The sequence below is a fragment of the Hydra vulgaris genome, chromosome 06 (assembly GCF_038396675.1).
Source record: "Hydra vulgaris chromosome 06, alternate assembly HydraT2T_AEP".
In the NCBI taxonomy this organism is placed as follows: Eukaryota; Metazoa; Cnidaria; class Hydrozoa; order Anthoathecata; family Hydridae; genus Hydra; species Hydra vulgaris.
Genome location: NC_088925.1, coordinates 28469798 through 28497500, shown reverse-complemented (window position 1 = coordinate 28497500; position 27703 = coordinate 28469798). Strand labels below are relative to the sequence as shown.

The 27703-nt window shown below is 25.4% G+C and overlaps 1 protein-coding gene across 3 annotated transcripts in view; it reads right to left on the bottom strand.

Annotated features, from left to right (window-relative positions):
- The window catches only part of LOC100197103 (ubiquitin carboxyl-terminal hydrolase 48), an 89922-nt gene that overhangs the window by 23451 nt on the left and 38768 nt on the right, over positions 1–27703 (bottom strand). For all 3 annotated transcript variants that reach the window (XM_065799798.1, XM_065799797.1, XM_065799796.1), the window contains 7 exons: positions 26707–26794; positions 25380–25484; positions 10440–10546; positions 9723–9798; positions 8624–8933; positions 6794–7011; positions 3292–3416 (listed from right to left, as the gene is read on the bottom strand). In XM_065799798.1, the coding sequence (XP_065655870.1) occupies positions 3292–3416; positions 6794–7011; positions 8624–8933; positions 9723–9798; positions 10440–10546; positions 25380–25484; positions 26707–26794 (1029 nt within the window). The remainder of the gene's footprint in view (positions 1–3291; positions 3417–6793; positions 7012–8623; positions 8934–9722; positions 9799–10439; positions 10547–25379; positions 25485–26706; positions 26795–27703) is intronic.

Sequence of the window (27703 nt, the reverse complement as noted above, 5' to 3'; positions counted from 1 at the left end):
AATCTACACTTTTAAAAGAACACTAATCTACACTTTTAAAAGAACATTAATCTACACTTTTAAAAGAACACTAATCTACACTTTTATTACACTTCTAGTTATTTTCATTTTACGTTGGTTTTTTTTTTTTGGAATTTGGTCAACATTTAAAAACTTTAGGTGTGCAAAATATTACTCAGCGGGCAATGCAAGCAACCAATGCTGATAGTGCTTAGGGGGGTGGGGAACATTTTTGCTATTATAACAAAGCTCATGGTGAAAATAAAATGATTATGATCATTGATAACGTTTTTGATTTTTTATTTACACTGTAATGTTTCATATGATATCAGAGAATTCAGAGAAACAGTCGTTGTTTTCTGTTATTTATTCATCGAAATGTTTTTTTATAACTATATAGTTAAAAAGAACATTGTATTTGACAAAATTTTTTCAACTCTATTTTAGAATATATTTAGATCGCATTTTTATTCAAAAGATTGACTATTTTATAAATATTATTTTGTTTCAAACTTCTTCATGTTTTCATATATAAAAGCTCATTAGTTACTCTACTTTTTTGTGAAACTTTTTGATTTTAAAAATTTTAAAATCGCACTGAAATAGCTCCAAGCAAAAGAACAAGTAATTATAAGAATAGGTTTTTTGTTTTTTTTTAAAGTTTTTTAATTTTTCATGAAACTATTATACTAATCTTAAGAACTTATCAAAATTATTTAAAATTAATTTTAAATATTAAAAAAATCTTCAATAACAAACATTTATACTTTAAAGATGCTTACAAAAATATAATAATGAATAAACATCTTTTTTTAATTATTGCTTAATTATGCAATACTTAAAATTATAAATTTAAATTATAAAAATAAAATTTAAGTTATAAAATTATTAAATCATAAAAATATTAAAACTAATAAAATTAATTTATTTTAAATGCGTTAGATGATTTTTACTATTTTTGTTTATGCAAGTAAAAAATACGACTCAAACTTTTGCCAGTGTAAACTGACTTATGCGGGTGTGGAGACAGGTGAGAGCAATTGCTAATATATATATATATATATATATATATATATATATATATATATATATATATATATATATATATATATATATATATATATATATATATATATATATACACACACACATATACATATACATATATATATTCAAATATATTCAGTGGGTGTAAACTAGTCCTGTGGGGTCCCATCATATGCGGTATTCCCAAATGCTCATAAAATTAAAATTCCCAATTTAAATGTAAAAAAATCCCATTCTTTAAATAAAGTCTGCCAAATCATGAATTAAAGTTTTATAATAATTCTGAAAATTATATTAAATTTAATAAAGTTTAATAAAATTCTGAAAATTATATTAAATTCTAATAGTAAAATAACATTAGAAATTCTAATTCATTGTATAAAACTTAAAATAAAATCGCCATTATTGGTATAACTATGTGATTGCATAACTGTGAATGTTTCTTGGAAAAACATTTTCCAACGATTTTATGGGTTTTTCTTGGCAACTCGCTCGTAAAACTCTTATTTCAAAATTTGCAAGTAATTCTTTGCAATGCCTTCCAACAACAGCAAATATTATATAAAGTAATAATACAGCAAATAATAAATAAAGCACAATCTAAAAAAATAAATTTGTTTAGTTTAATACCCGCAAATGCTGTTTCTTTAAAAGTTTCCCCTGATTTGGTTGAAAATTCAAATTACTTATTAAGTCTTACTGAATACTTCAAGCAGTACATGTGTTTTGTCAACAAAGTTTATTCAAAATATTGAGATGCTGTTTATGTCAGATACTTTTGAAATTTTGATCAATGCGGATATTACGGTAAGTCCTTTAGCTATTGTTTTTTGTTTTAACTGAATTACGAGATTTGCATCGACTATAATCTTTTTTATTTATCAGCACTATCGTTTCTAGAGTAACTTTTTTATAAAACCACCTCTGAACTATAAGTTAAATACAAAATAATATATAAAAAAATGGTACTCGAAACTTATTTAACAAGAAAAATAGATTTTTTTACTTTACAACTTGCTTGTATTTAAAAATATGTATATTAAAATGTAAACAAAAAGCAACAGGTACTAGAAATTGAAAAAATAAGAAAACTATATTCACCGGTTGCTTGAACTTAAAACATAAAAGCAAATTTAAATGCTTGAATGAACCATAGTCATAATAATATTTTATGGTTCAATTTAAATAATTGGAAGTAGAAGATCATCGACTCTCTTTCATGGAGATTTTCATAGAACATAAATCGCTAAATTACTTTAAAAATCTCTGCACACGAGAGCATCTTCTACTTCTAGCTATTAGTTGAACTTCTTTTATGGACAACGGTAACTATGGTAATTATTTTATAAATAATATTATAGTAAATAAGGTAATTATAGTAACTAGTAAAAATTTAAGAGTTTCAAACCCTATTTACTATTATTTTAAATTGCAGGCATTAAATGGTATTTTTAATTGTATCAATTTGCTTGAGTACCAATTTAAATAAATGCCCACCAGTGAAAAATAAATATATATTCAAAAAAATATTCTTAAAACAAAAGCAGCAGTGATATATTAGGATTAAAAATAAATCAAGTCTATAATTCTTAATAATTATAAACTAATGTACACTGATTAAAATTCTTTGGAAACTGGAGTTTAATTTACTGTGTCGTTGTGAAGCCACATTTAATTTTGTGTTGTTTTCATATTCATCTTCAATAAATGTTACAGGAAGTAGCTTTATTTTATTTTTGGGGCTGTCTAATCAATGTATGCAATATCTAAGGCAGAGTAGAAAAGGAAAGAAAATAAGAAAAGGACCTCACGCATTTCCAGAACACATTTTAATCTTAGAGGGAAGGAAGGAGGGGGGGGGGGGGACGGTGATTGGGAATCATTTTGAGAAATTCCCAATTTCATCAAAACGCTGTATCAAATTTATTCCTGGTTAACACCTTGATATATACATACATACATGTATGTATATATCAAGGTGTTAACCAGGAATAATATATATATATATATATATATATATATATATATATATATATATATATATATATATATATATATATATATATATATATATATATATATATATATATATATATATATATATAGTAAAATGTTTTTTTTTTTTAAAAAATTAAAAATTTAAATTACTTAAAAAAAGTGCTGCAAATAACATTCATGTTAATATTTGACATTCAAAAACCAAGTCATATATACATATAAAGTCATATAAAAAAACAAACTTACAGCACATAATTCACATGGTTGTGCACATGATAAAAATTCAGGAGCTTTTGGAAAGTATTTTCTACATTTACACCACACTTCTTCTGATACAAGTTTTCGTGAACCTTCTGATATACATAGGTCTCCTGAGATTTAAAATTATAATTTTAAAAAGTAAACAATGTAATTGAGTAATGATTATATAAAATGTTTAGTAGCAGTTACCCTAAGTGAGATAAAGATGAAGGAGAAACTTGTATGAAAATGTTTTAATGACTTTTCAAGGCGTCAAAAATTACTCTTTTAAAACAAGCTTTTGTTTAAATAAGATTTTAATTTAATTGAATTGTGATTAATTTTAAATGAGTTTAAATTTCACAGCAGCAATTTCTGAATGACATGTATTTTAAAAATGTTTCAACATGAAATGCTTTCTTCTGGAAAATTTTTGAAACAATATACACAAACACAACATATTCTATTTAGATTACTTATGAAAATGTAGCTATAAAAATTGGAAAAGATGTTAAGAAAGGTTCACAAGAGCTTTTAAAACTCACAACTTGTGGTCAAAGTATCATTAGATTGAAAATAACTTATAAATAGAAAAAAAATCATAAAGGAAATTTGAAAATCCGGAAAATAGTTTCCTAAAAAAATTTGGAAATGATTACCAAGAAATAATCCTGTTTCTTTATAACTATTTCTTTATAACAATCAAGAGAGTAGTGGTTGTTTTGAGAAAACTTTGCATTCTAACATCTAAGTCTAAACTTGGGAGTAATTTTGAGGGATAAATTTAAAAGTATTACTGTAAACAGTTCAGGACTAGAAACAGCTTCTACTGACACTGTCAGTAGAAGCTGTTTCTAGTCCTGAACTGTTTACAGTAATGTTAAATTCAGTTTTATTTTTTCTCACATAATCAGTTATAAAATCATTTTTATAAAACCTTTTTTCACCATCAGATTTATCATTAGATGACTGAAACAATCATTGAATGAGATTAGTGCTAAGATTATTGAATGAGATTAGTGACAAGAATTTTCTTCATTTTCTTTCTTTTAATCTTGCTCTTAAATTGATCATCTTTAAACAAAACATTTAGATATGGTTTTTTAGAAGTGTTTTATAAAATGAATTAAATCAATGTTTTTTCTTAAAAAAACTAGTATAAGTTTTTTTTTGTAAAAAAATCACAATTTCAGAATAAAAAGGGTCGTCCTTTTGAAAGAGCACTAACAACCAATTATAGAGGTTTACATCTTGTCCTTAAGTCCAAAAGCTTTTTAATAAGTTAAATAATTTTTTAAGAAGTTATTTATAAGATAAATTTTTATGTTTTCTTCTTTTAGTTGGACATACTCAACAAATGTCAGGTAAAATCTTTATCATGAAGCTTCATTTTAAAAAACATAACTTATTTTGACAAGTCTAAAGTATATAAAAGAATCCCCAAGATACAAGTTGTGTTCATAATAAAGAGAATATTATTATAAAAATTAGACTTAAAATTCTAATATTTAATAAATAATAAGACTCAAAATTCTGACAAAAAATGGAGAATGTGAGCCTAACCCTTTCATTACCAGTCACCTGCTATGCGGGTTATGATATTTTTTAGTATGTGACCACGTTAAATACAGCATTTAATTACATAACTAAAGCTTATAAAAAATAGATATAAAAAAAAATAGTTTGGCGGCCGTTTTTCTGACAAAAAAAACAAGGTCTCATTAGTGAAATTCTGACAAATATTTTTTAATATATAGCTTTGTAATTGAAGATTTATATGAATGATTTCACTTACAATTATTTTACTGTATATTATTTGGTAATGAAAGGGTTAACAATAAAACTACAAAGTTAGTTTTTCTTGGTAAATGCTTGCCTTGTTTTTATTTTAAAAAATTCTACCCATTTTTTTAAAATATTCATTAAACACTATGTCTTGGAGTTGGAAATCCCTTTAATGACAAGATCACAAACAGTTTGAGGAGTTTGAGAAAAAATTAAAGTTTAAATTTTTGGCAATTATGTGAAATTTGATTCCATCAATAATAACTTGTCAACTCAAAATCTCATACAGAGTTTTTTGCTGCAAAGCTTCAATTCAGAGTATTTCGGCAGAAATGTTTCTTGCAGCTTCAGAAGCTGGATTATCGCATTTTTAAAATCCAAAATCTGTGCTTTATTTTTAAATGCTTTGTGATAGTTATAGTTGTTGAGCCAGGAGTTTTTAAAACAATTTTACACTTCTATTTTTAAAACAATGTTTGCACTTCCTTAATTCTTCAGAAAATTCAAAATATGCCTCAGCTCTTTTAATTGTACTAACATGCTTATTTACTGTTTTGCACCACTATTTTATAATCTCAAAGTTTTATTACCTCCCCTTATTTTTATTGATTCAAACTTTTTTTTTGAGAAAACAAACTTATAAGTAACAAGCAACTATTCAAAACTATTTTTTTTACATATTTAGTTTGTTGTAAAATTATTAGCCACAACAAAAATTAATTAAAAAAACAAACAAACATTAAAAAAAGTAATAATAATAATAAGAAATAAAACTCATAATTTATTAAAAAATCAATTTTGATGCTTTTGCTTTAAATGAAAACAAAAAAAAAAACAAAAAAATGAAAACAATGTTATCAATTTTAATTTATTTGTAATGTTTTTACTTTTAGAGGAAAATCATGTCAAAAAGTTCATATGTTCGAACCTGAAAGTGTTAAAAACTGAAAATGTTTGAACCTGAAAATGTTTAAAACTGAAAATGTTGGAACCTGAAAATGTTTGAACCTGAAAATGTTGGAACCTGAAAATGTTCAAGGCTGAAAATGTTCAAACATATAAATGTTTAAAGCTGAAAAGGTTCAAACCTGAAAATGTTTAAACCCGGAAATGTTCGAACATGAAAATGCTTGAATCTGAAAATGTTGGAACCTGAAAATATTTGAACCTGAAAATGTTCAAACAGGAAACCTTGCTCCTAATCTGACTTCAATTATTATTATGAACAATGAAAAAAAATTTTCACAGAATGTTTCATTTGTCATAAACCAAATTATACACCTATTAATTTTGTCCTGCTGATTCTTTCAATAATGTAAATATCAAAACACCAAAATTGTTTATTTCACTTTGTGCTGATGTGGTGAAAAAATATATTAGCAAAACTATTTGTTTAATAAAAACAATTTAAAAAAATCAATTTTCAATCTTAAAAAAAAAAGATTTAATAACAAACATTTTAACAAATACAAATTAATATGGAAAATATTAGGATAAGTAAAGCCTCTGTTTGAATGAAAGAGGGTGGTGATAAATTAAAGAGGGTGGTGGTGAAATAATAGAAGGATGAGACTGATGAGATAAGAGGGTGAAATTAATAAAAAAAACAACTAATATATTACACTTACATAATTTAAATTGCAAATCTTATTTTATACATCTTTTGTAAACCTTGTTTAATACTTCTTTTTGTAAACAAAAAGTAATTTTGTAAATAAAATACCATGTGAACATAAGCAGTCTTCGTTAAAAAATGTAACATTTTTAAAATTTTCAATTTTAGATTTTCCTTGAATTTCCTCATTGATTTTTCCAATTCCTTCTTCATTTGCTTGACAAACTGATGTTTTGCATTTAACAAACTCTTGTTGCGCTAATAATTTAATTTTCTTTAAAGATTTTTTTCCAATCCAATAACTCTTTCCATTCTCTAAATTTACTCTAAAAATATCTATTTGTTTATAGAATAATTAACAAATACAAAGAAATAAAAAACAATATCATAAAATATTTAAATGCAAACAGCTTATTACTAAACTAAAAACATTAAATAAACTCGAGCATTTTACACAAAGTTAAACTAAAAAAATTTCTCACTAAACTGTTGTTTGTATATTACCAAGTAGTGAAAAAGTATTGCTTCTAGATTCTTAAGTCTTAAGTAAACTTTTATGAATTTAATATAACATAAAAAAATTTTTTAAACAACTGTCTCAACCCTGACTCAATTTAAAACACAATCTATGTTAAAATAAGCTATTATACAGAGAAATATGTTGCACACTGTACTAGGGGTGTGATTGAATGTGAATTATATACCATTTACTTACTAAGTAAGTAAAGCTAGAGCTACACCACTGCACCACCATGACATTATTAACAATATTATCAAGTAATTGTTGCCAGTATTTGGAGTGGTACATGATTGCATTACAATTTTTGTTGAAAATAAGTAAGTTATATTTATCACGAGTTATTAAAATAATAGAAACATTAAAAAATAACAATGAATCAAAGAGTACAACTTAGAAGTATGGCAGATACTAGAAGATGCATGTTGTTAAGAGGAACAAGAAATAATTGAACAGCAACCATGGTAGCATTTGTGAGAAACTTTGAAACAATCAAAACTGAAAATGACTAGCACAAAAAAAAAAATAAAGCCAACCTTTAAAGATTCTAACTTTGCAATCAAATGTATATATAGTTTCCATGAAAGGACAGTAGTGAATGATAGTCCAAAAAGAAAAAGGACTAAGCAAGAGTGTTGCTATTCATCAATATACGAATATTAACAATATTGTGATGACTATTACATAGATCATCCAGGTCATATTTTAAAAATCTGCAAAATTGTTTAGGTAAAATATACAGAAAAAATCAGGAATATACTTTCCCCTTAATTTTGCTTATAACTGAGCTGTTTCCATTTTTTTTTTCAATTTTGAATAATGTTTTTCTTAATTTTGTATAAGTGATGAGTGAAAAAGCTTAAATAACAAGCATATTACAAAAAATATACCTAAACTTGTATGTATGGAAAACGTTCTAAATATTTGGAAAAACTAAAAGTTGAGAAAAATATCTGGAAATATCCGGAAAAAGATAATCCTTGCTATTAGCAAGAACAACTAATTTTGTTTGAGTTGAAATTTATCACAAGCCCCAAGCTACCATCGAAGATCATGTTCAAGATCGGCTGCATGTTCTAAGCAGTTCAAAAGTGACAACTTTTTGTCAAGACTGTTGTATATAGAGTCTAAATATATATTTAGACTCTCTCTTTCCTTCTTTATATATATATATATATATATATATATATATATATATATATATATATATATATATATATATATATATATATATTATATATATATATATATATATATATATATATATATATATATATATATATATATAAATTGAAATTTTTTATTTAAAACTTTTATCAAACTAATAACCTACTAAGTCATGAAACAACATGAAACATGAAACAACATGAAACAACAACCATTTCTTTCGTTAATAAAGATTTCAAACTAAAACTACGCACTTATTATTTGGTTTCAGTAGATAGTTTAATATCTTCATATCTTCATTTAATTCTTCTTCAAATTCTTCTTTTCTTTTTTCAAATTCTAAACAGTGAGCACAAATTGATTTCAGACGAGGCAACCCACCATACTTATCAAAAAGAATCTCAGCAGCTTCAAAAGAAATTCTTTTCATTTGATTTAGTTTATTGGGATCAGCAAATGCATGAATACACATTAATTCAGTGTTATCTATTGGTGGAACCAATCTGTTTTCATGATTCAACCATTCTTTTAACCATTTAACTGAAATCCATTCAAAACTTTCATCTAAATATAAAATAAAACTTTTTAAAGACACCGAATTATTTGATTCAAGAGTACAAGTAATAATAGATATTTTTTAATTAATCAAAATTAATTTTTAGCTAATTAACAACTGATGCTCTAACAATTTTGAAAAGTAATGTGTCAAAACCACATACAGTCTAACAACATAAAAAGGAAAACTAAGATGGCAAGATTATTTTATAAGCTAAAATTATTTTATTTTTAAATTTTATTTGAAAAAATTAGAAGATAAATATAAACTTAAGTGTAGGCAATTGTTTCCAGATTTGCAGGCATATGTGATAAAGATGCGTAAGCTTAGTCTGTTGTATAGCAGTGATAAATGTTAATGCAACAAGGTTGTCTGTATTTCAAGAAGGATAATATTAATTGTTATATAGCGAGTTTTTAGTTGTTCGTTTTTGCCTTAACAATACTACCATAAATACTCTTTCATCATTTTTACCAGAACACATATGGTTGTTTTTTGCTAAAAAGCTTGTTTTCATACTTAAAAAAATATAAATAAAATAAAAACCAAATCTTTTTTTACACAGAAATTAAAAAAAAAAACTTCTTCAAATCAATAATTGGTTTCAAAATATACTTGCATAGTTTTTTTATGTCACCATGAGTAGTTTTATTAAACCTTAATCACCAACTTTTCTTTTCTTAGACAACGCAAATAATCAAATTAAACCATTTTAACATAGAAACAATTACATATAAATACAATTTAATTGCTTGTAAAAAATATAATAAAAAAATAACAAAATAATAAAAAAATACTGTTTTGAACTATCAAGCGCTCAAATATTGTTTGGATTGACCTTTTCTTTTCCAAACCTGCATTTATAGCAATTTTCTAAATTAAAAAAAAAGAAGCAAGATTTTAAAAATCTATTGCAATTAAAACTTCTTGCTTTATTTTTCAATTATATCATTAATAAAATGAAAACAATAAGTTCGTCTTTTTAATCATCTAAGTTAAATTATACATGCAAATCAGTTCAGCTTTCTCTAAAATGCCTTTTATTTAAAATAATAATGCAAGTTAAATTTACTGTTTTGCATGCAAATCAAGAGCTATTAAAACTATACATGCAGGCTGATCAGCATACAGGCTGAGTATGTCACAAAAACTTCTGTACTCGTATAAAACACAACGCTCCATAATTTTTAGAATTTAAAAAAAAAGTAATAAAATACTTAACCTGAGGAAAAATACTATAAGGAAACAATGAACTTTATTGGTTACACACACTAAAGATTAGCAGTGGCTTCAAAAAATGTTATTTTATAATAAAGTGTTTTGAAATTTAGAAAAAAAAAATTAAATTCACAATTTTTAATTTATTTAAATATAAAAAACAATAACTTGAAAAATAAAATTTCTCTTTTTAATCATTCTTTAATAAATAAATATTGTTCACTTAATAAGTTTTTAAATACATTTTTATGTTAATAATTACTCTGTTGTTAATAATTGTCAATATAAATTATTACTCTGTTGTTATTTTGCTCTGAAACCCAAGTGTCAAAGAGCTGATTATCTTTTTCTACAGCTTGCTTCATAAAGTTTGGAACTGCAGAAAATGTGTGACTCTTTAAATCTAATAGATGTAACACTCAAATTAATTGCAATACTAAGAAAACAAAAATTAAAACAATTTCAAAAACAATTATAAATGTTCAATATTTATTATGAAAAAAAGTAAAAGAAGGAAAACTAATAAATATTTCAATTGTGTTTTCTTCAAAAATTTTGTAAATGTTAATACTAAAATCAGAGGATTTAATTTTTTATTTAAAGAATGAAACTAAAAGTTAAAAAAGTCAAGCTTAAAAGTGAAAAAAAAAGAAAAAAAAAAACACAAATATAGCAAGGTGTAGGATGTATGTGTAAATGGAGGAATTCAAACCTCACTAATGTTTGTGGGAGGTGGGGGTGATGGTGGTTTATTGTGGAATTAAACTAAATTGTATAACTTTATATTTTCACAATATATTAAATCTTTGAAACAATTTCTACATTTCTCTACTTTTAAACAGCACTGATGACACTTTTAAAAGTGACACTTTTAAACAAATTACATTTTAAATAAAATGAGTTTTAAATGACATTTTAAATAAAATGGGTTTTAAATAACTTAAACATCAAATAATGATGGTCTTTTATGAAGATATTATTTAAGAAAAGTTTTAAAATTTTATTTAATTTTTTTATTTTATTTTTATAAACATTTTTTTTTTTGTATATTAAAAAAATATAATTTTTATCAATTTATAATGGAATATATTCTATTATAAATTTATTAATTTTAGACAAAATTTGTTATGTTTTAAAAAGCATTAAATAAATTTATTATGATATTAAACATCAATAGTGATAAAAAAAGAACAACGTGTGTGTGTGTGTGTATATATATATATATATATATGTGTGTGTGTGTGTGTACATATATAAATTTAACTTTTATATGTATATGAATACATATTTAACACAGCAAAAGATTGTAGGTTAAGCATTTTTGTTCTTATTTTAAGAACTTGATTCTTGTTGTAAGGACTTGACTTCAAATTAAGAATTCCATTTATATTTAAGGAAATTTCAATAAAAAACATTCCTAATTTTACAATATTGTAATATTTTTTTATTGTATATAATATGTATATATATTTGAAGATCACACAGGTAAAACCACAGATGTCCACTTTTTGAAAATTTTGAGTTTGAGATATTTTTATGATATTCTAGTACTAAGCTACTTTAATTTGAAAATTTATAATTAAGGTTCTATGGTCATTTAAAAAAAAGGGCAACTTTGAAACAACCACTGATGTCCAATGTTTACTTGGTAAAAAATGCAGTTGTCCAAGTTATTAATAACTAAACCAATGATAATAAAATAATAAGTCACGTGACCAACATTTATCATTAAAAATGCAGTAAGTTATTATTTAAATGCGGTAGTGGTGTAGTGGTAGAGCGCTCGCTTCATAAGTGAGAGGTTCCGAGTTTGATTCTTACCACGTCCCTGGTAGTACAGCGCTTAACTCATTTCTCCGCGCAGCAGCCTTGTTCGTCAAGGTTCATGTTTCAGAGTTATAGAATTGAGAGAGGGTTATAACCACAAGTAGCCTCCTCATCTGCAGTGGCCTTCTCAGCCTTGGGGAGGTGAATTATATCAACAACAAAAAAATATGGCGGCTAATCTAAACAAACCTACAGTCACAGAAAAAACCTAAAAAAAGGCAGTCAATGGAAGAAAAATAGAGTTTACTCGAGATCTGAGAATAAGAAATCATGTTATAGGAATACCATGTAACTGTGTTAGTCTGAAGTGTTTTGAAGTTACAACAGATGACAGAATAAAACTTATATCATACTTCAACAACTTGAAAACAAAGGATGAGCAGGATTTGTATATTTCTTCTCTTATTTCTGTTCATAGCATTAAGCGTTGACGAAGCAGAAATTTAATAATTGAACAATCTAAATTTCATAGTTATTCGTTTAAGTATCACCTAAACATGGTTAGAGATAAAAGTTCTACAAAAATATGTGTGTGTATCAAAGCATTCATATCTATATTAGGTTTGACAGAAAATCGTATAAGGCGAATCAAAGAAGTTCGTTCAGTCACAAGTATGTAAAAATAAATTATGATATATATATATATATATTATTAATATAAATTATGATATATATATATATATATTATTAATATAAACTATGATATATATATATATATATAAATTATGATATATATATATATATATATATATATATATATATATATATATATATATATATATATATATATGTATGTATGTATATATTGTATACATCTTTATATATAATCGAGCATTAAAATAATAAGATGTTTTTATTTAGAATTTTTTTATAATGACACAAACTATGTCTTGTCATGTTATTTCAATTATTTTCTTTTCAATCATTAGGTCTACCTTGTAAAGACACGAGAGGACATCATAAAAACAAAAAGCATGCTTTTTCTGTTGAAAACATTGATATGATAGTGCAGCATATCAAGTCATTTCAAGGACGATCTTCTCAATATTCTAGAACAAAATCTACCAGACTTTACCTTCCAGAAGACTTAAATATTTTTAAAATGTACTGCATGTTTAAAGAAAAGTATCCTTTAGAAAAGTGTTCCTATGAAAGTTATTGTAAAATTTTTCAAAGTTTCCAAAAAATTCAAAGTTTAACATTTCATTTGGATATCCTAGAAAAGACACCTGCTCATTTTGTGATTTAACAAAGAAAAAAATAGTTGCAATAGATTGTCAAGTACCTATTGACTCTATTGTTGCTAATGATTTGTTAAAAAACAAAAATACTTTGAATAGATCTCTTGAACTTCATCAGAGAAAAGCTGAAGTGTTTTACCAAAGAAAAAGAACTGCACGTTTACAAGCTCAGCACGTTTACAAGCTCAAACTTTAGACTGTGCAACAATCTGCTTTGATTTTCAAAAAAATCTAAAATACCCAAACATTTCAACTCAAGATGTATACTACTCCAGGAAACTGTCATTTTACTCTTTCAACATTCACATACTTTCTACTCAAAAAGTATATTTTTATTGCTATGATGAAACCGTAGGCAACAAAGGCTCGGATGATGTATGTTCTATGCCTCATGATTTTTTTAATTGTCATTTGCCTAAAAATGTAAAGCATATCAAATTGTTTTGCAATTCCTGTGGAGGACAAAATAAAATCTGGACAGTTTTGCGTTTCTTGTACCATCTAGTTCATAAAATAGAAAGATTTGACAGCATAACAGTTTCATATCCTATTAGAGGTCATTCCTACATGGAATGTGACAGAGATATAGCTATTATTAATCAAAAGTTTCCAGCAGAAACACCAGAAGATTGGAGGAGTGTTTTCCAGGCATCTCGCGAAAAACCAGAGCCATTCAACATTATAAACATGACACAAGAAAAGTTTCTGAAGTTTACAGAGTTTTTAAAGCCAAGCTTATTAGTTGTTTGTCCATTTAAGACACATTCACTCAGAGAAGTTGAAATATCAAAGGCTAATTCTAACTTAATTATGTATAGGGAAAACTGGAGTGGTATATTTAGTTCTATGCCTGTTACATCCAATAGGTCTAGATCATGTTCTGGTTCAATAAGAGGGAGAATATTGACCCAATCTAAACATGTCTTTGAAGTGTCTGATAAGCCAAAACAAGCATAAACCCCTTTGCCACTTTCTTGTGAAAAATTCAAAGTCTTATTGAAGCTAAAAAAATTTGTAAGTGAACAAAATAAGTCTTTCTATGATCAGTTGCCAGTTGATAACCTACTTGTCCAGGAATCAGAATCAGAGCAAATCTCTGACTCAGAGTAAGAGAATGTAAAAAATAATAACTATTTAGAAAACGTATATCTACATATTTTTAGAAATATTTTGTTGAAAATAAAAATAACATTTATTTTTATTAAGGGTTTTTTCACAATGGGGTGTTTGTCTGGGTTATAGAATTTTAACACGTTCGCTGCCAAGATATTTTAAATTATGCTTTATTTCTTTGCTGAGCCATAAAGTCTGCAATGATTAATTTTTGTCAAGGTTTTCATTCTCATTGCCAAGGCTAGATATCAACATTTCAATAAATAAAATATTTTTAATCTAAAATAATTCTATAGTATTTTCTATTCTGAATATAACTGACAAAAAATAAGCACTACGAGTATACTCATAGTTGGCAGTAAACATGTTAATGCAAAGTGATGGATTACAGACAATATGGTAGATAAATGGGGTTTTGGAAACAATTTGTTACATGGGTACTTTTTATAAAGTTTCTAAAAATTTGATGAGTTATTTGATTTGTATTATCTACTGCTATCTACTTTTAACAAAATAAGTGCTCTAAACGGTTACAAGCAGTATTATAGTTTGCAAGCTGCTGAACTTACAACGAAAAAATCACAGATGTCCAAATTGAGTGTCTTGACTTCGAATGGGCAATGTGAACAAATTAGCAAAAAGACTGCAATTATATATTGTGTTTAGACTATAATGTCGTAAAAAAATACTTTGGAATTAATAGATTATCAATGAACTGATATCGATGTCTCTAAACAAAAAATTTCATTTTTCTCAAAATGAGAAAAATGTGACATCTGTGGTTTTACCCGTGTGGTCTTCATAAATATATATATATATATATATATATATATATATATATATATATATATATATATATATATATATATATATATATATCAAAGGCCCTTCTATTTAACAGGTATACTTAAAATAAATCATTAAATTTGGAATGGGACTCCTAAATTTAGAGAAATTAAAGTCACTAAATTTCCCCTCTGGTCCCCCTCCCCCACCAACTGATAGACCCCGTGTTCATGATTTTATGTAATCAAATAGTCTAATCCATTTGATCCCCATAAAGACTAAAATACCAACCAGAAGGAGTTGTATACTACAAAAATTCTATAGAATTCACATTTAATAATTGCAATTTTCATACCTGCAAATCTGCATAAATCTAAACAGCATAAATGTGAATCTTTTGCAAGTGCAAAGTGGTTACAAAATAATATAAGTTATATAAATTAAAATATAAATATAATGTAAAAAATTAATATATGTTAATATATTTTTTCAGCCAATCATTATTGCAATAATTTAGATCTTCCTATATTTATAAATGGTAATGTACTTGATGAGACATCTACCCTTCATCTTCTAGGATTAACTCTTCCGATCTTTCTTAAAAACCATATATCAAATATGTTGCAAAATTAGCATCAGCTAAGGTTGTATTTCTTTATTGAGCTCAACACTTTCTTACTCCAGATTCTATTCTCTATCTCCAAAAACTCTTATTCCTCTAATATTTTTCCTCGAACATCAGTTCTTTGGAATTCGCTTTCTTCGTCTTGCTTTCCTGATTCATATAATCTGCAATCCTTTAAGTCATCTGTCAATCATTATCTTGCTCTACAATCTTTATCTTTTCTCTTCCAGTAACTTCCAATTCTACTTAGTGGTTGCTTGCAGCCTTGTTGAAAGTCCAGATGTTTAAAAAAAAAATTATATATATATATATATATATATATATATATATATATATATATATATATATATATATATATATATATATATATATATATATAATAAATAAGTTAATATAAGTGCAATCATAAGTGCAAACATGCATAAGTGGGATTTGGTTTGAAGTGCTCCAAAGTTGTTCACTTCTTTATAATAAATGAATAAAACAGAAAATGAATATATATATAGCGATGCATCAAGGAATTTTTGTAGGCCAGTGCCGTGAATTAAGGATCTGCCCCCTGCCCCCAAAATTAGGGCCCCAAAATCTTAAAAACCTTAAATTATGCACAGTCAATTACGAGCGTTATGTTTAGGCATGCATGTGCAAAATTTTTTAGAAATTTCAGAGATTTTAGCTGCGATTCTTAGCTGCATAATCTTTTTTATAAGACTTTAACTGCTTCTTTTTAGGTTATTTTTGTAAAAATTAATGCTGCAACCATATTATTGACTCAATAAATTAAAGTCATTTTTTTTATTAGTAAATAAATAAATAAATAAGATAAAAACTATTTTTAAATGCTTTAATTTGCATTTTGGCCTAAATTTTATTTGCAGATGACACAAACCTCCTCTATTTTAATAAGTCCATTAACAAAATCAAAAAATATGTTAACTACGACCTTAAAAAACTATGCAATTGGCTAAATGTCAACAAAATTTACCTTAGCTACAAAAAAACTTATTAAATATTATTTAAAAGTCGTCACAAAAAAGTAGACCAGCAGCTCATAATTAATTTAAAAAGAAAAAAAGCTTCGGTGCAAAAAATTTGTAAACTACTTGGGTATAGCTAGACAAAAATTTAGCCTGGACTTACCATAATAACGATATCTCTAATAAGTTGAGTAGATTCTTTGCCATTCTGTCAAAGCTAAGACATTTCATACTACAAAAAACTTTAAAATCTATTTACTAAGCTTTATTTCACTCTCACCTCACATATTGCCTTCTATCATGGAGTCAAAACATAAGTATTTTGAATCACCTATTTATCATGCAGAAAAAGCACCCAGGATCATTGAATTTCTACCAATAACCTTTCACATCTTTTAACTGGTAAATATATTGCTTTTTGTTGTGGTTGTTGTTGTTGTTGTAATATTGAGTGATTTGTTTATTTTTTTGAAATAAACTTTGAGAATTTTTAACTGTACTGTAAAATAAAAATTTTGAATAATTTATAAACATCATTATTATTATTTTCATTACACTTGACTATTTTTTGGTTATTGCTTAAATTTAATTTTACTGAAAAAATAACTTTAACTTGTTTAGGTTACCCGCTACTGCTATATAGTGTTAATAATAATAATAGTAATTATTATTAAATATCAATTACAGTACAACAAGTACAAAATGCAACCGACAAAATAAAAAATTTATTTGGTAATTTTTATATATTTTTGTAGTATCTTCTCTGTTTTTATTTTATTTTATAATTATTATTTTATCTCTTGGGTATATATTTTTACACTTTTTAGAATTTCCTTTTTAATACTTTATAGTTGCAATATATTCTTTTTCTCAAGGTTGGTGTTTATAGGGTTAGTTTTTGATGGTGTGATTTAAGAATACTTCTTATGCCCCTTAGTTGGAGAAGGGATTGATATATGATAAATAATTTATTAAACTTATGTTGAATGGATTTGCCTCCTTGTTTGTAATATCCAAACCCAGCACCCCATTTTTTTTTAAATGGAATAACATGATCTTCCAACATATGTAACTTTGATAGCACTGAATCACCTGACCAATTAGCACAATAAAACTGTATTAAATCAGCTAAAAGCAAATAGATATTAATAGTAAAAAGCAAATCTTTTATATCTAATGTAAATTTTATTTCTCATACATACTACAAACTCTTTAATATATACACTTATAATTTAAGTGCACTTCTACAATACTTCTACAACTACTTATCAACCAATAATTTTTAAGAATATCCAAAATAAGAAATTTAAAATAATATACTTTCAAGAATATCATTTTAAATCTAATATCCTTTACTTTCTATCCAAAGTTATCAAACTGTGTGCTCTTGTTCATCTAATAAATTGTCTATTTGTCTGGAATCACACGCAAGTTACCCTACCTCTCTCAATCTGTAATTTCTTTACTTACTATAAAAACTTTCTTTACTATAAAAAGTTCTTGTTTTTATCTTCCATCTTTTAGTAACCTTAAATTATATATCCTAAATGATTGTTCAGTTAAGTACGGCCATAAATCACAAACCAATCCATGAAACCATGGAATAATTTACCATTTTTTATTCAGTATATAATTTTTCTTTTTAATATTTTCTTTAAATCACTAAGCTACTAAAACTCGTCTTTATGCCTTTTTTTTTGGAGAGATACTGTTTGTAAAATGTTGAGCTCATTGTGGTTTATTATTATTATTGCTTTTGGTATGATTATATGTAATATAAATATTATTATAACATTATTTTTATTCATATCATTATTACTTATTGTTCTTGTTTAATATTTAGTTTTAATATTTATCAATATTATTATTACTATTATTATTGTTATTATTATTATATGGATTACATTTATTAATATAAATATTATCACTAACATTGCTATTATTACCATTTAACTCGTTATAATTGTTTTGATATTATTATTGCTATTATAGTACAATTAGTTTTTTACTTTAGATAAGTACTATTTCTAAATATCCATGAAATGCATGTGCATGTGTACATACATACACACACTCATATGATATATGTTATGTCATATGATATGTTTTCTTTTTAGTAATTGCAAGTTTCCAAATACATGTAATGTAGAGTAAGTAAAGAAAACATTACTTTTCAATTAGTAAATTTAATATTAATAATTAGTTTTATTTTTTTACATTTTTTTATTCTTATTTTTATAACATGATCAATTAAAATGCACCAGAACAAAGTTATTAGAAATTCAATGCTAAATTAACTTAAAAAAGGACCTTGGCAAATAAATGTCCAGTTCACAGAGTTGATAGAATTGCAACAGCTTTAGAGAATCCATGTTTCTCTAATGTGACAATGGTAAGATTTTTTTCATTTGTGATTTTATATTTTCATTGGAAAATTTTTATTAGAAAATTCATATTTTATTGGAAAATTCATGTTTTATTATTTTTATTAGAAAAATGTAACAGTGTTTCAAAATCACAAATCCTTTTTAAAGTGAGAAGGTTTTTTTTCAAAACTGCCATGTCCTAATAGGTTATCCTAAAACCCAAAGCAAATACAGGTGAGTATGCATGCATCGACAGCCCTTGGAATTAGGAAAACTAAAGTGGGTAATAAATTACCGACCTTAAACTGTTTTAGGTTGGCATCATAAAACCATTTTCAGAAAGGTTTCACCATTAAGGATAAAAACAAGGTCATTAAAAAATTGCCAACCTCAGACACTTCTAGGTTTTTGTTTGGTTAGGGTTATGTATTGAAACCATTTAATAATTAAATAAGAAATGTGCTTTTAGATACTAAAGTTAAGCACTTAATGAAGTACTTGTTGCAATTATTCCCAAACGAAATTTTATAATATTGTTTTAGAAAAAGCTGTAAACTTGTATGATCTTTTGAAAACACTTGAATGAATATATATATATATATATATATATATATATATATATATATATATATATATATATATATATATATATATATATATATATATATATATATATATATATATATGGGCAATTCCATGGTAGAAAATGAAAAAGTAGTCAAATTTTATTCTCTTTTTTGTCAACTTTTACTAAATGAATATTGATTTAGACACATGAAAGTTTAAATATACCTTTAGTACTAAATGTAATTTATTTAAGTCATTTTTATGCTTTCGAAAGTTACGGTTTTTCTCATTGTTGCATTATAAAAAAATTTGTAAAATTTCATTATAAAGTGTTATTTTAACTAGAATTTATTTGCATAACCAAAATTAATTTAGCGTGAAAATGGAACTAACATGTTCAAATTGTTTTTGATCAGATTTTATACTTTTTAAAATATGTATATTTCAATAAAATAACGAAAGAACTTTTCATGTAATGTAAGTTAACAAAAACATGATAAAGTTTTGTTTTTATCTAAAATTTAGTCAAAAAACTTAAGTTTTTCAATAATATATGCATAAGAATATTAAATGTTACGTTTTTGCAATTAAAAGTTTTGCATAATTATGCTTAGTTAAAGCACACTTTTATTTTAAAATTGTGTAACGTAAGTTAAAACTACAAGCATTTACTAAAGTTCTGACGCTTTTTCGTTAACAAAATAAACTATGCCATTAAGTAATTCTTATTTCGTCGTGTTGGTTTGACAAGGTTTTAAATGAAACTTTTTATAGTAGGAAAATTTTGAAAAAAAATCTTTTATTTTAATGTTAATTAAAATTATTTATATTATTGTTTTTTATTTGTTCATGCATTCTTATTTTGGTTGACATATAAATATACATAAATAAATAAAAATAAGAATTATACGAATACTTTTATTTAGACATTAAAAAAAAAGACATTTGCTATTCTCCTGAAAAAAAAAATCAGTTAGAATCTTTTTTATTTTTGTTTTAGTAAAACAAATTGTTTGTAAATGCAATCAAGGGGGGTCATCCATAAAGCACATCACCCTATATATTTCAATTCTTATCTCCTTCCCTCTAGCCATAGACAATCACATATATCTGAACCCTCCTTTTCCTCAGCAGAAAAATTCAAAATATAAATCTCTTCAGAGTCTGAGTTAACAGGATTCTACTGTTTATTATTATTTTTTTTACATATTGTTTATTGAAACTTTGGGAAGTGTGCTCACAAACAACAAAGAAAAAAATTTAACGTCACTAGTTTCATGCCTTCATGAACTGGTTTTTACTGGTGTAACAATTGCATTTCTACAAATATGCGTCAGTATATAAGTTATTTAAATATTATATTTGTATAAGTGTGTATATATATATATATATATATATATATATATATATATATATATATATATATTATATATAGATATATATTTACACTATAAGATATATTATATTAGTATAAGTATATTATATAAGCCTACAATATATTTAAGTATATAATCAAGTGTATAAAAAATAATTCACTTGATAATAATTAAATTGCGCATTTAGTTTAAATTAGAAAGCAGTTTTCTGTTTTGCACAAATAATGAATGGAAAGTTATGAAGTCATTACTAGGGCATAATGGATCTGGCAAAATATTTAGGATCTGGATCCTACCAGGATTTTTAAGATTTGGATGCGGATCCAATTTCAACTTAAAAATAAGAAGAAAAAAAACAATTTTACACAAGAAAATTTTGTTTTTAAAATATATATAAACACAGTTAATTTTGTGAAATAAATTCTTTGCAGCACTTCATACCAAAAAGCTTATTTTAATTTCAATTTTTATCACATTCATTATTTTAGTAGTATTTTTTTAAAAATCATAAGGTATTAATAGTGTTATCATTTATTCATTTTTGTGATCTCCATTATTTAATTCTTGTTTTAGCTTTGTATAGCTTTTTCTAGCTGTGTTTTCGTATCAAAATTTTCTTCTACATCAATTTCAAAATCATCATTAATAGTTTCTGTACAAGCTTCTTTAATTGTTAGAGGCAAAAGCCTTTGTAAAAAGTATTTAGCTAACAATATAACTGCTGAGTTTTTTTGGCTTTACTCCAAAAGCATCTATAGTACCAGATAATAGAAAACTAGTGTTGTTTAGATAATCTGAGGTGAATTAAATTAGGATTTCTTATGCTTAAATGTCTTGTTTTTAAAGCTTGATGTCCATGCAATCCATTTAGCAGTAGGAGATGTACTTTATGTGAAACCAACTGAAGTTTTAAACCAGAACGATCAATTTGAAATTAATAATAGTGAGGATGGCAGTGAGGATGACAGTGAAGAGCTTAATCAAGGTGAAAAGCTGGGCTACATTGAATTTGAAAATAGTTAAGCAGAGACTGTTGTTATAAAAGATTATTTTTCAATTTTAAAAAAAGTTTGAATTTTATAAAAAAATTGTTTAAAAAATAACCTGTTAAAAATGACGATATGTTGCAGAAGCATGTAAAATCAGAATTTAGACATGAACTTAAACCAATTTTAGACGGCAAGACACATGGAAACTCATTATTTGATATAGTTGATGGCTTTGTCAAGTTAAAATGTATTAAAATGACACTTATCCAAGTACAATATCTGATAACAATATCAGATTGAGAGCTAATTCTTAAAGATTTAGTTAAAACTTTAAAGCCTGTAAAGATGGAAGCCAAAGTACTTTGCTGTTGAGACTCAAATTTGCTTACAGCAGGAAAAGTTTTTTGTTTTGTTTCAAGTCAATGACAATCATATGAATCTGACATAAGCAAAAACTTATATAGCAAATGTGATGTTGAGGTTGATTAAACAGCCAAATTTAACTATAACCAGACCTTCCAACCTTTTTTTTCTAAAACCTTGAGATTCATTAAAAAAAACCTTAAGATTTACACAAAAACCTGGATACACGAAAAAAAATTTTAAAAAAGTACTTTTTTTCAAACAAGAAAAATTAAATTAGTATGATAAGTTATATTTGATAAATAAATTTTTATTCATTATGTTGAGAATTGCAAATATATTTTGCTTTATTTGAGGTTTTTAACAGCTATTCATGCAGCTTCCTTTTTTTTTTTTTACAATGCTAAACAACCTTTCCAATTCAGCATTACTTTGAGGAATATTATTCCAAAGGTATCTAAAAAATTTTTTGATGATATTGGAGGTGAACCTTTGTTTCACCACAGAATCGACATTTTATGGTACCTTGTTTCATAAATGATTATTCCAAATACTTTTGTTAAATGTTTTAAATTGCTAACAAAATCAGCCGAAATCATTTTTAATGTATATTATTCAATAATCTTTAAAATCATTAATCAATGAAAATTTATTCAAAAATCTTATTAGAAAACTTAGCCTCTTCAAAAGGATTGTCATCAAAATCATTGCCCTAACCGGGCAATCTGCGCACCTTGTTAAGCTAAATTTGTTATTATATTTTTACTTTGTCGCCATTTTTAAAAATTTGGATTTGATTTAAAATATAAACTAACCCAAGCAAAAACGTTGGCATCTGTTTTATAATCTATCTTATGTACTTAATTTTTATTAGTTCTTGATTAACGACAACCTTTTTTGGGATTTATCTTGTTTGAGCGAGAAAAAAAATTCCTTCAAAAATTTTTAAAATTTACTGTGAGAATTTTGGATTAACATTGTGAGATTTGTTATCAAACCGTAAGTCTCACGGTAAAACCTGGAGAGTTGGAAGGTCTGCTATAATTGATGCAACATCTGTAGTTGTACTAACAATATCATGATTAGACAACCACATATTTTTAGCAACAGTGTTAAATGAAAGTCCATCCATTGCAATAAGATCTGTTAGTATATTAGCAATAATATCTTTTTCTTGTACAAATTTCCTGATATTTTTTTGGGATGAACTTTGAGCTGTTTTGTAGGATGTAATAATGGCAGTTCTACTTTATGCTTAATCTTTAGAAACTTTCACATAACATTTGTGCAGCCTTTTTTAATTGTTACAATAACACTACAGGTTTTGCATTGAGCAGTTTCATTTACTTTGCACTTTAAGAAATGCTCCCAAACAAAAGGATTGCTTAAAGTGCAATGTAAATGCATTTTAAGCAATGCTCTTGTTTGGGAGCATTTGCCTAAAGTGCTATTATAAAATTATACACTATTATAATAAATTTGAAGCATAATAGTAAATATAATTATGCTTCAAAATGCAACAGTTTCAAACTATGTGTAGGTTATAATGGTATCCAACATCAACATTATAAAAAGTAATTTTATATAAAAAAAACCTGGAACCGAATGTATGAACCAAATATATCCGGATCTCAAAAAAATGGTACGGGTACCCAGGTATTTGGTTCCGGATCTTGGATCCGACTATGCCCTAGTCATTACTGCTAACAGATACATTGGAATGTTTACTATTTTCAAAACGTGTTCGTCTAAATGAGAATAAATTATAAAATTAAAAGTTGATAGAGGTAGTCGGTAAAACCCAAACCGCGAACCGATGAAATGCAAACTTTTTAGCAAACAATAGTTGTTAGTTAATAGAACAATTGGTTGTTGATTACGTAATGCTTTCAATTTTCCATTTGCCATTAAATTGTTTATTTTACTATATATTTTATGGACTTCAAGTTGAAACATAAACTATATTTAATTTAAAAGAAATACAATCTAATTAAAATAAAATATATCAAATTACACTACATATAATTTAAATTAAAAAATTGATGAAAAAACGTTTTAAATATCATAACTGTAGTAATCATTGAAATATGTCTTGATTTGGAAAAAAGTTTGCACTTAACCAGTTTGCAGTTCACATTTTACCAACTACCCTTGATAAAACAATGAAAAATCAAACATTTTGAACGGCAAATTTGGAGAATGGATGAGAAAACTTAGTTTAAAAAATCATGCGTTAAACATTTTTAATGACAGAGTTACTAAAACTTTAGTGAAAACTTGTTTTATTTAAAACTTTAAACTAAAATTTAACTTTTAATTTTAATTTGTTTTAGTAACAAGTTAAATAAAAATCTATAAAAAAAATTTTTTAAAATTAATACAATAATATTACATTTAAATTGGTAATTAATAAAACACAAAAGAAAGATTTAGTAACCATATAAAATATATATTTAAAATGTTGCTATTTGTGAATGCAATGCATTATAGTTAGAGCTCCATTAAACAGAGGATGACTTGGAGAAACATCAAGAATTAAAGAAAAACTAGCAGAGTGAGGTGAAAGAGCAATGGGATAGCAGAGTGAGATGAAAGAGCAATGGGATAGCAGAGTGAGATGAAAGAGCAATGGGATAGCAGAGTGAGATGAAAGAGCAATGGGATAGCAGAGTGAGATGAAAGAGCAATGGGATAGCAGAGTGAGATGAAAGAGCAATGGGATGGTGGAAAATAAATAGTTGCTTAAGAGCGAAATATTTAGTATGATCATAGTATTATACGATATTATTTAAATTAAATAATTTAAAATTTGTATTTCTTTTATAATTTGTGCTGTGCAACTGCATTTATGTTATTTGTCAATACTAAAATTTTAATTTGTCAATATTTTGATTTAACTAAAACTATTATTTGTTTAAAAATTATAAATCATTTTAATTTTATTATAAATAAATAATATTATAAAGAAATAAGTTTAAAACATTAAAAAAAAAATTGAAAACATACAACCAACAGTCTTGGTGTACACAAGCATGTAAGCATTTTTGGAATTGTGATTTTTTGTATCTTGGTCACACTTTCGAGGTTTCTTACTTTTCGTTTCACCAAAATCTAATATTTTATTTAAGAATTTATCGAAAATACTAGTTATAAAATTTATTAAAAAACAGTATAAATAATTAAAAGATATATATATGCATTTGTTGCAAAACATTTACATTGTTGCAAACCATTATTTACATTATATTCCCCCAGGGTGGCCACACTTTTTTTAAGTTAAAAAATTAGAAGAATTTAGGATATTTTAGGAGATTTTTAAGGACCTTTTAGCAGATTTTACCAGGAAACTTTGAAAAACAAATAAAAAAATTAGGAATATTTAGGAGGATTTAAAAAATTTTTTAACAAAATTTAAATATTATTCAAAAGCTTTAATAACAAAATTTGAAAATTTAAGTTAAATGTTTGAAAGAAAACTTTATGTTCAAAAAACAAGTTTAAATAAGGAGAGTTTAGGAGTATTTTTGAAATTCAACTATATTTTAGGAGAATTAAGATCTTTTTAGAAGGTTTTTCAAATATTAGCATATCTTAGGTTTCATTAGGAGGTGTGGCCACTAATTAGCGACTGGGGTTATGGCCGGGCCAGGTTTGATAACACATAGCCGCGACCGGGGATGAGTTCATGATCAGTGCTGCATTAATATTGATAGATCCTATAAAAATGTTATTTTTAATTAAAATTTATGATATGAGTTATAATTAAAAACAATATTTTTATAGGATCTATCAATATAAATGCAACCCTGGTCATAAACCCAGCCAGGGCTGCATTAAAATTGATAGATCCTATAAAATATTGTTTTTAAATAAAATTCATATCATAAATTTTAATTAAAAATAACATTTTTATGGGATCTATCAATATTAATGCAGCCCTGATCATAAACCTGGCCTTGGTCATGGCTATTTGTTATCAAACCTAACCCTGGCCCTGGCCCCGGTCGTTTACTAGTGGCCACCCTGTCTCCTTAATTCTAGATTGTGCCTATAAATAAGGGAAAAATGAAAATAATTTTGCAAACAAATCTTTAAAAAGTAAACTCAAACATAAAGTTGTAAATTTTAAGGTTTATCTCATAACATAACTCTTTACAAATGCTCTCATGATATAGTTCTTTACCAACGCACAACACTTAAATATTCACTACTTAATATTTCACTACTTAAATATTTCAATCAGAAAATAATTCTTTGTAGAATAAGAATTTTAAATACTATTTAACCTTAAGGAGCGAGGTAATAGCAAAAAATAAAACAATAAGTAAAATACCTTCTAAATTATCTTCAACCCCAAGTTGCAATGTTTTCCCCTTCATTATGGTAACCTCTTCATCATTAAAACGACACCATATATTATTCTAAATTTTTTAATGAAAAATTTTAATAAATTATTAATAAATAATTTTCAAAGACCTGTAATACATTTTAAAATCAATAAGTTTGTTAAATTAGTTAAACCCAAAATTAAAATCAATAGTGTTAAATAACACTTCTCTTTCTCTGAGTTATCTTTCTATAAGATAAAAATAATCTTTTTATTATATCTTGCTAAAACATATTTTTTCTAGAATTTACTTTAAGGAAGTGAAAATATTTTTTGACAGTTATTGTTTACCAAAAGTGTAATATTTATGTGAAATATTAATAATAAAGTGAATTTGTGACAATTTTTGAGAAATTGAAGACTATTTTGTAGTTTTTACACCTTTGCTGGTAGTATTTAATTGAAAATTTGTATAAAATAAATGTTACTTTTTGATTCTTCAAATTAACAAGAAACAGTTTTAATATTGTTGGCATCTAAAAAAAAAAAATTTTTTGGAGGCTAGTATAACCAACTATTTATATTTTAACTTTCATATATTTTTTAAAAGATAAAACGCAAGACCACCTGACTCCATTATTGCATCAAATAGGGCTACTGTGATCTTTGAAAAAAAAAATGGAACTAAACATTGCTTTTATTACTTGTTACCTAAACTATTAAGCTTAAACTTCAACCAAAAATTTCAGCTTTAAATTGAATTCCATCATTTAGAATATTAAAACTTACTATAATTTGATAAAACAGAATTTGAAACATCATATCATAAAAATCATTACAATTTCATTATAAATTCATAATAAATGACAATGCATGCATAAAAATATGTGTGCATGTTAAAATATTAATATGCCAATATGATGCCATTGATGCTCTTAAATGTAAATAAGCTTTATTTACCAACTCAAATAAATTTGAACTAGTCAAAGAAAAAAATATTAGT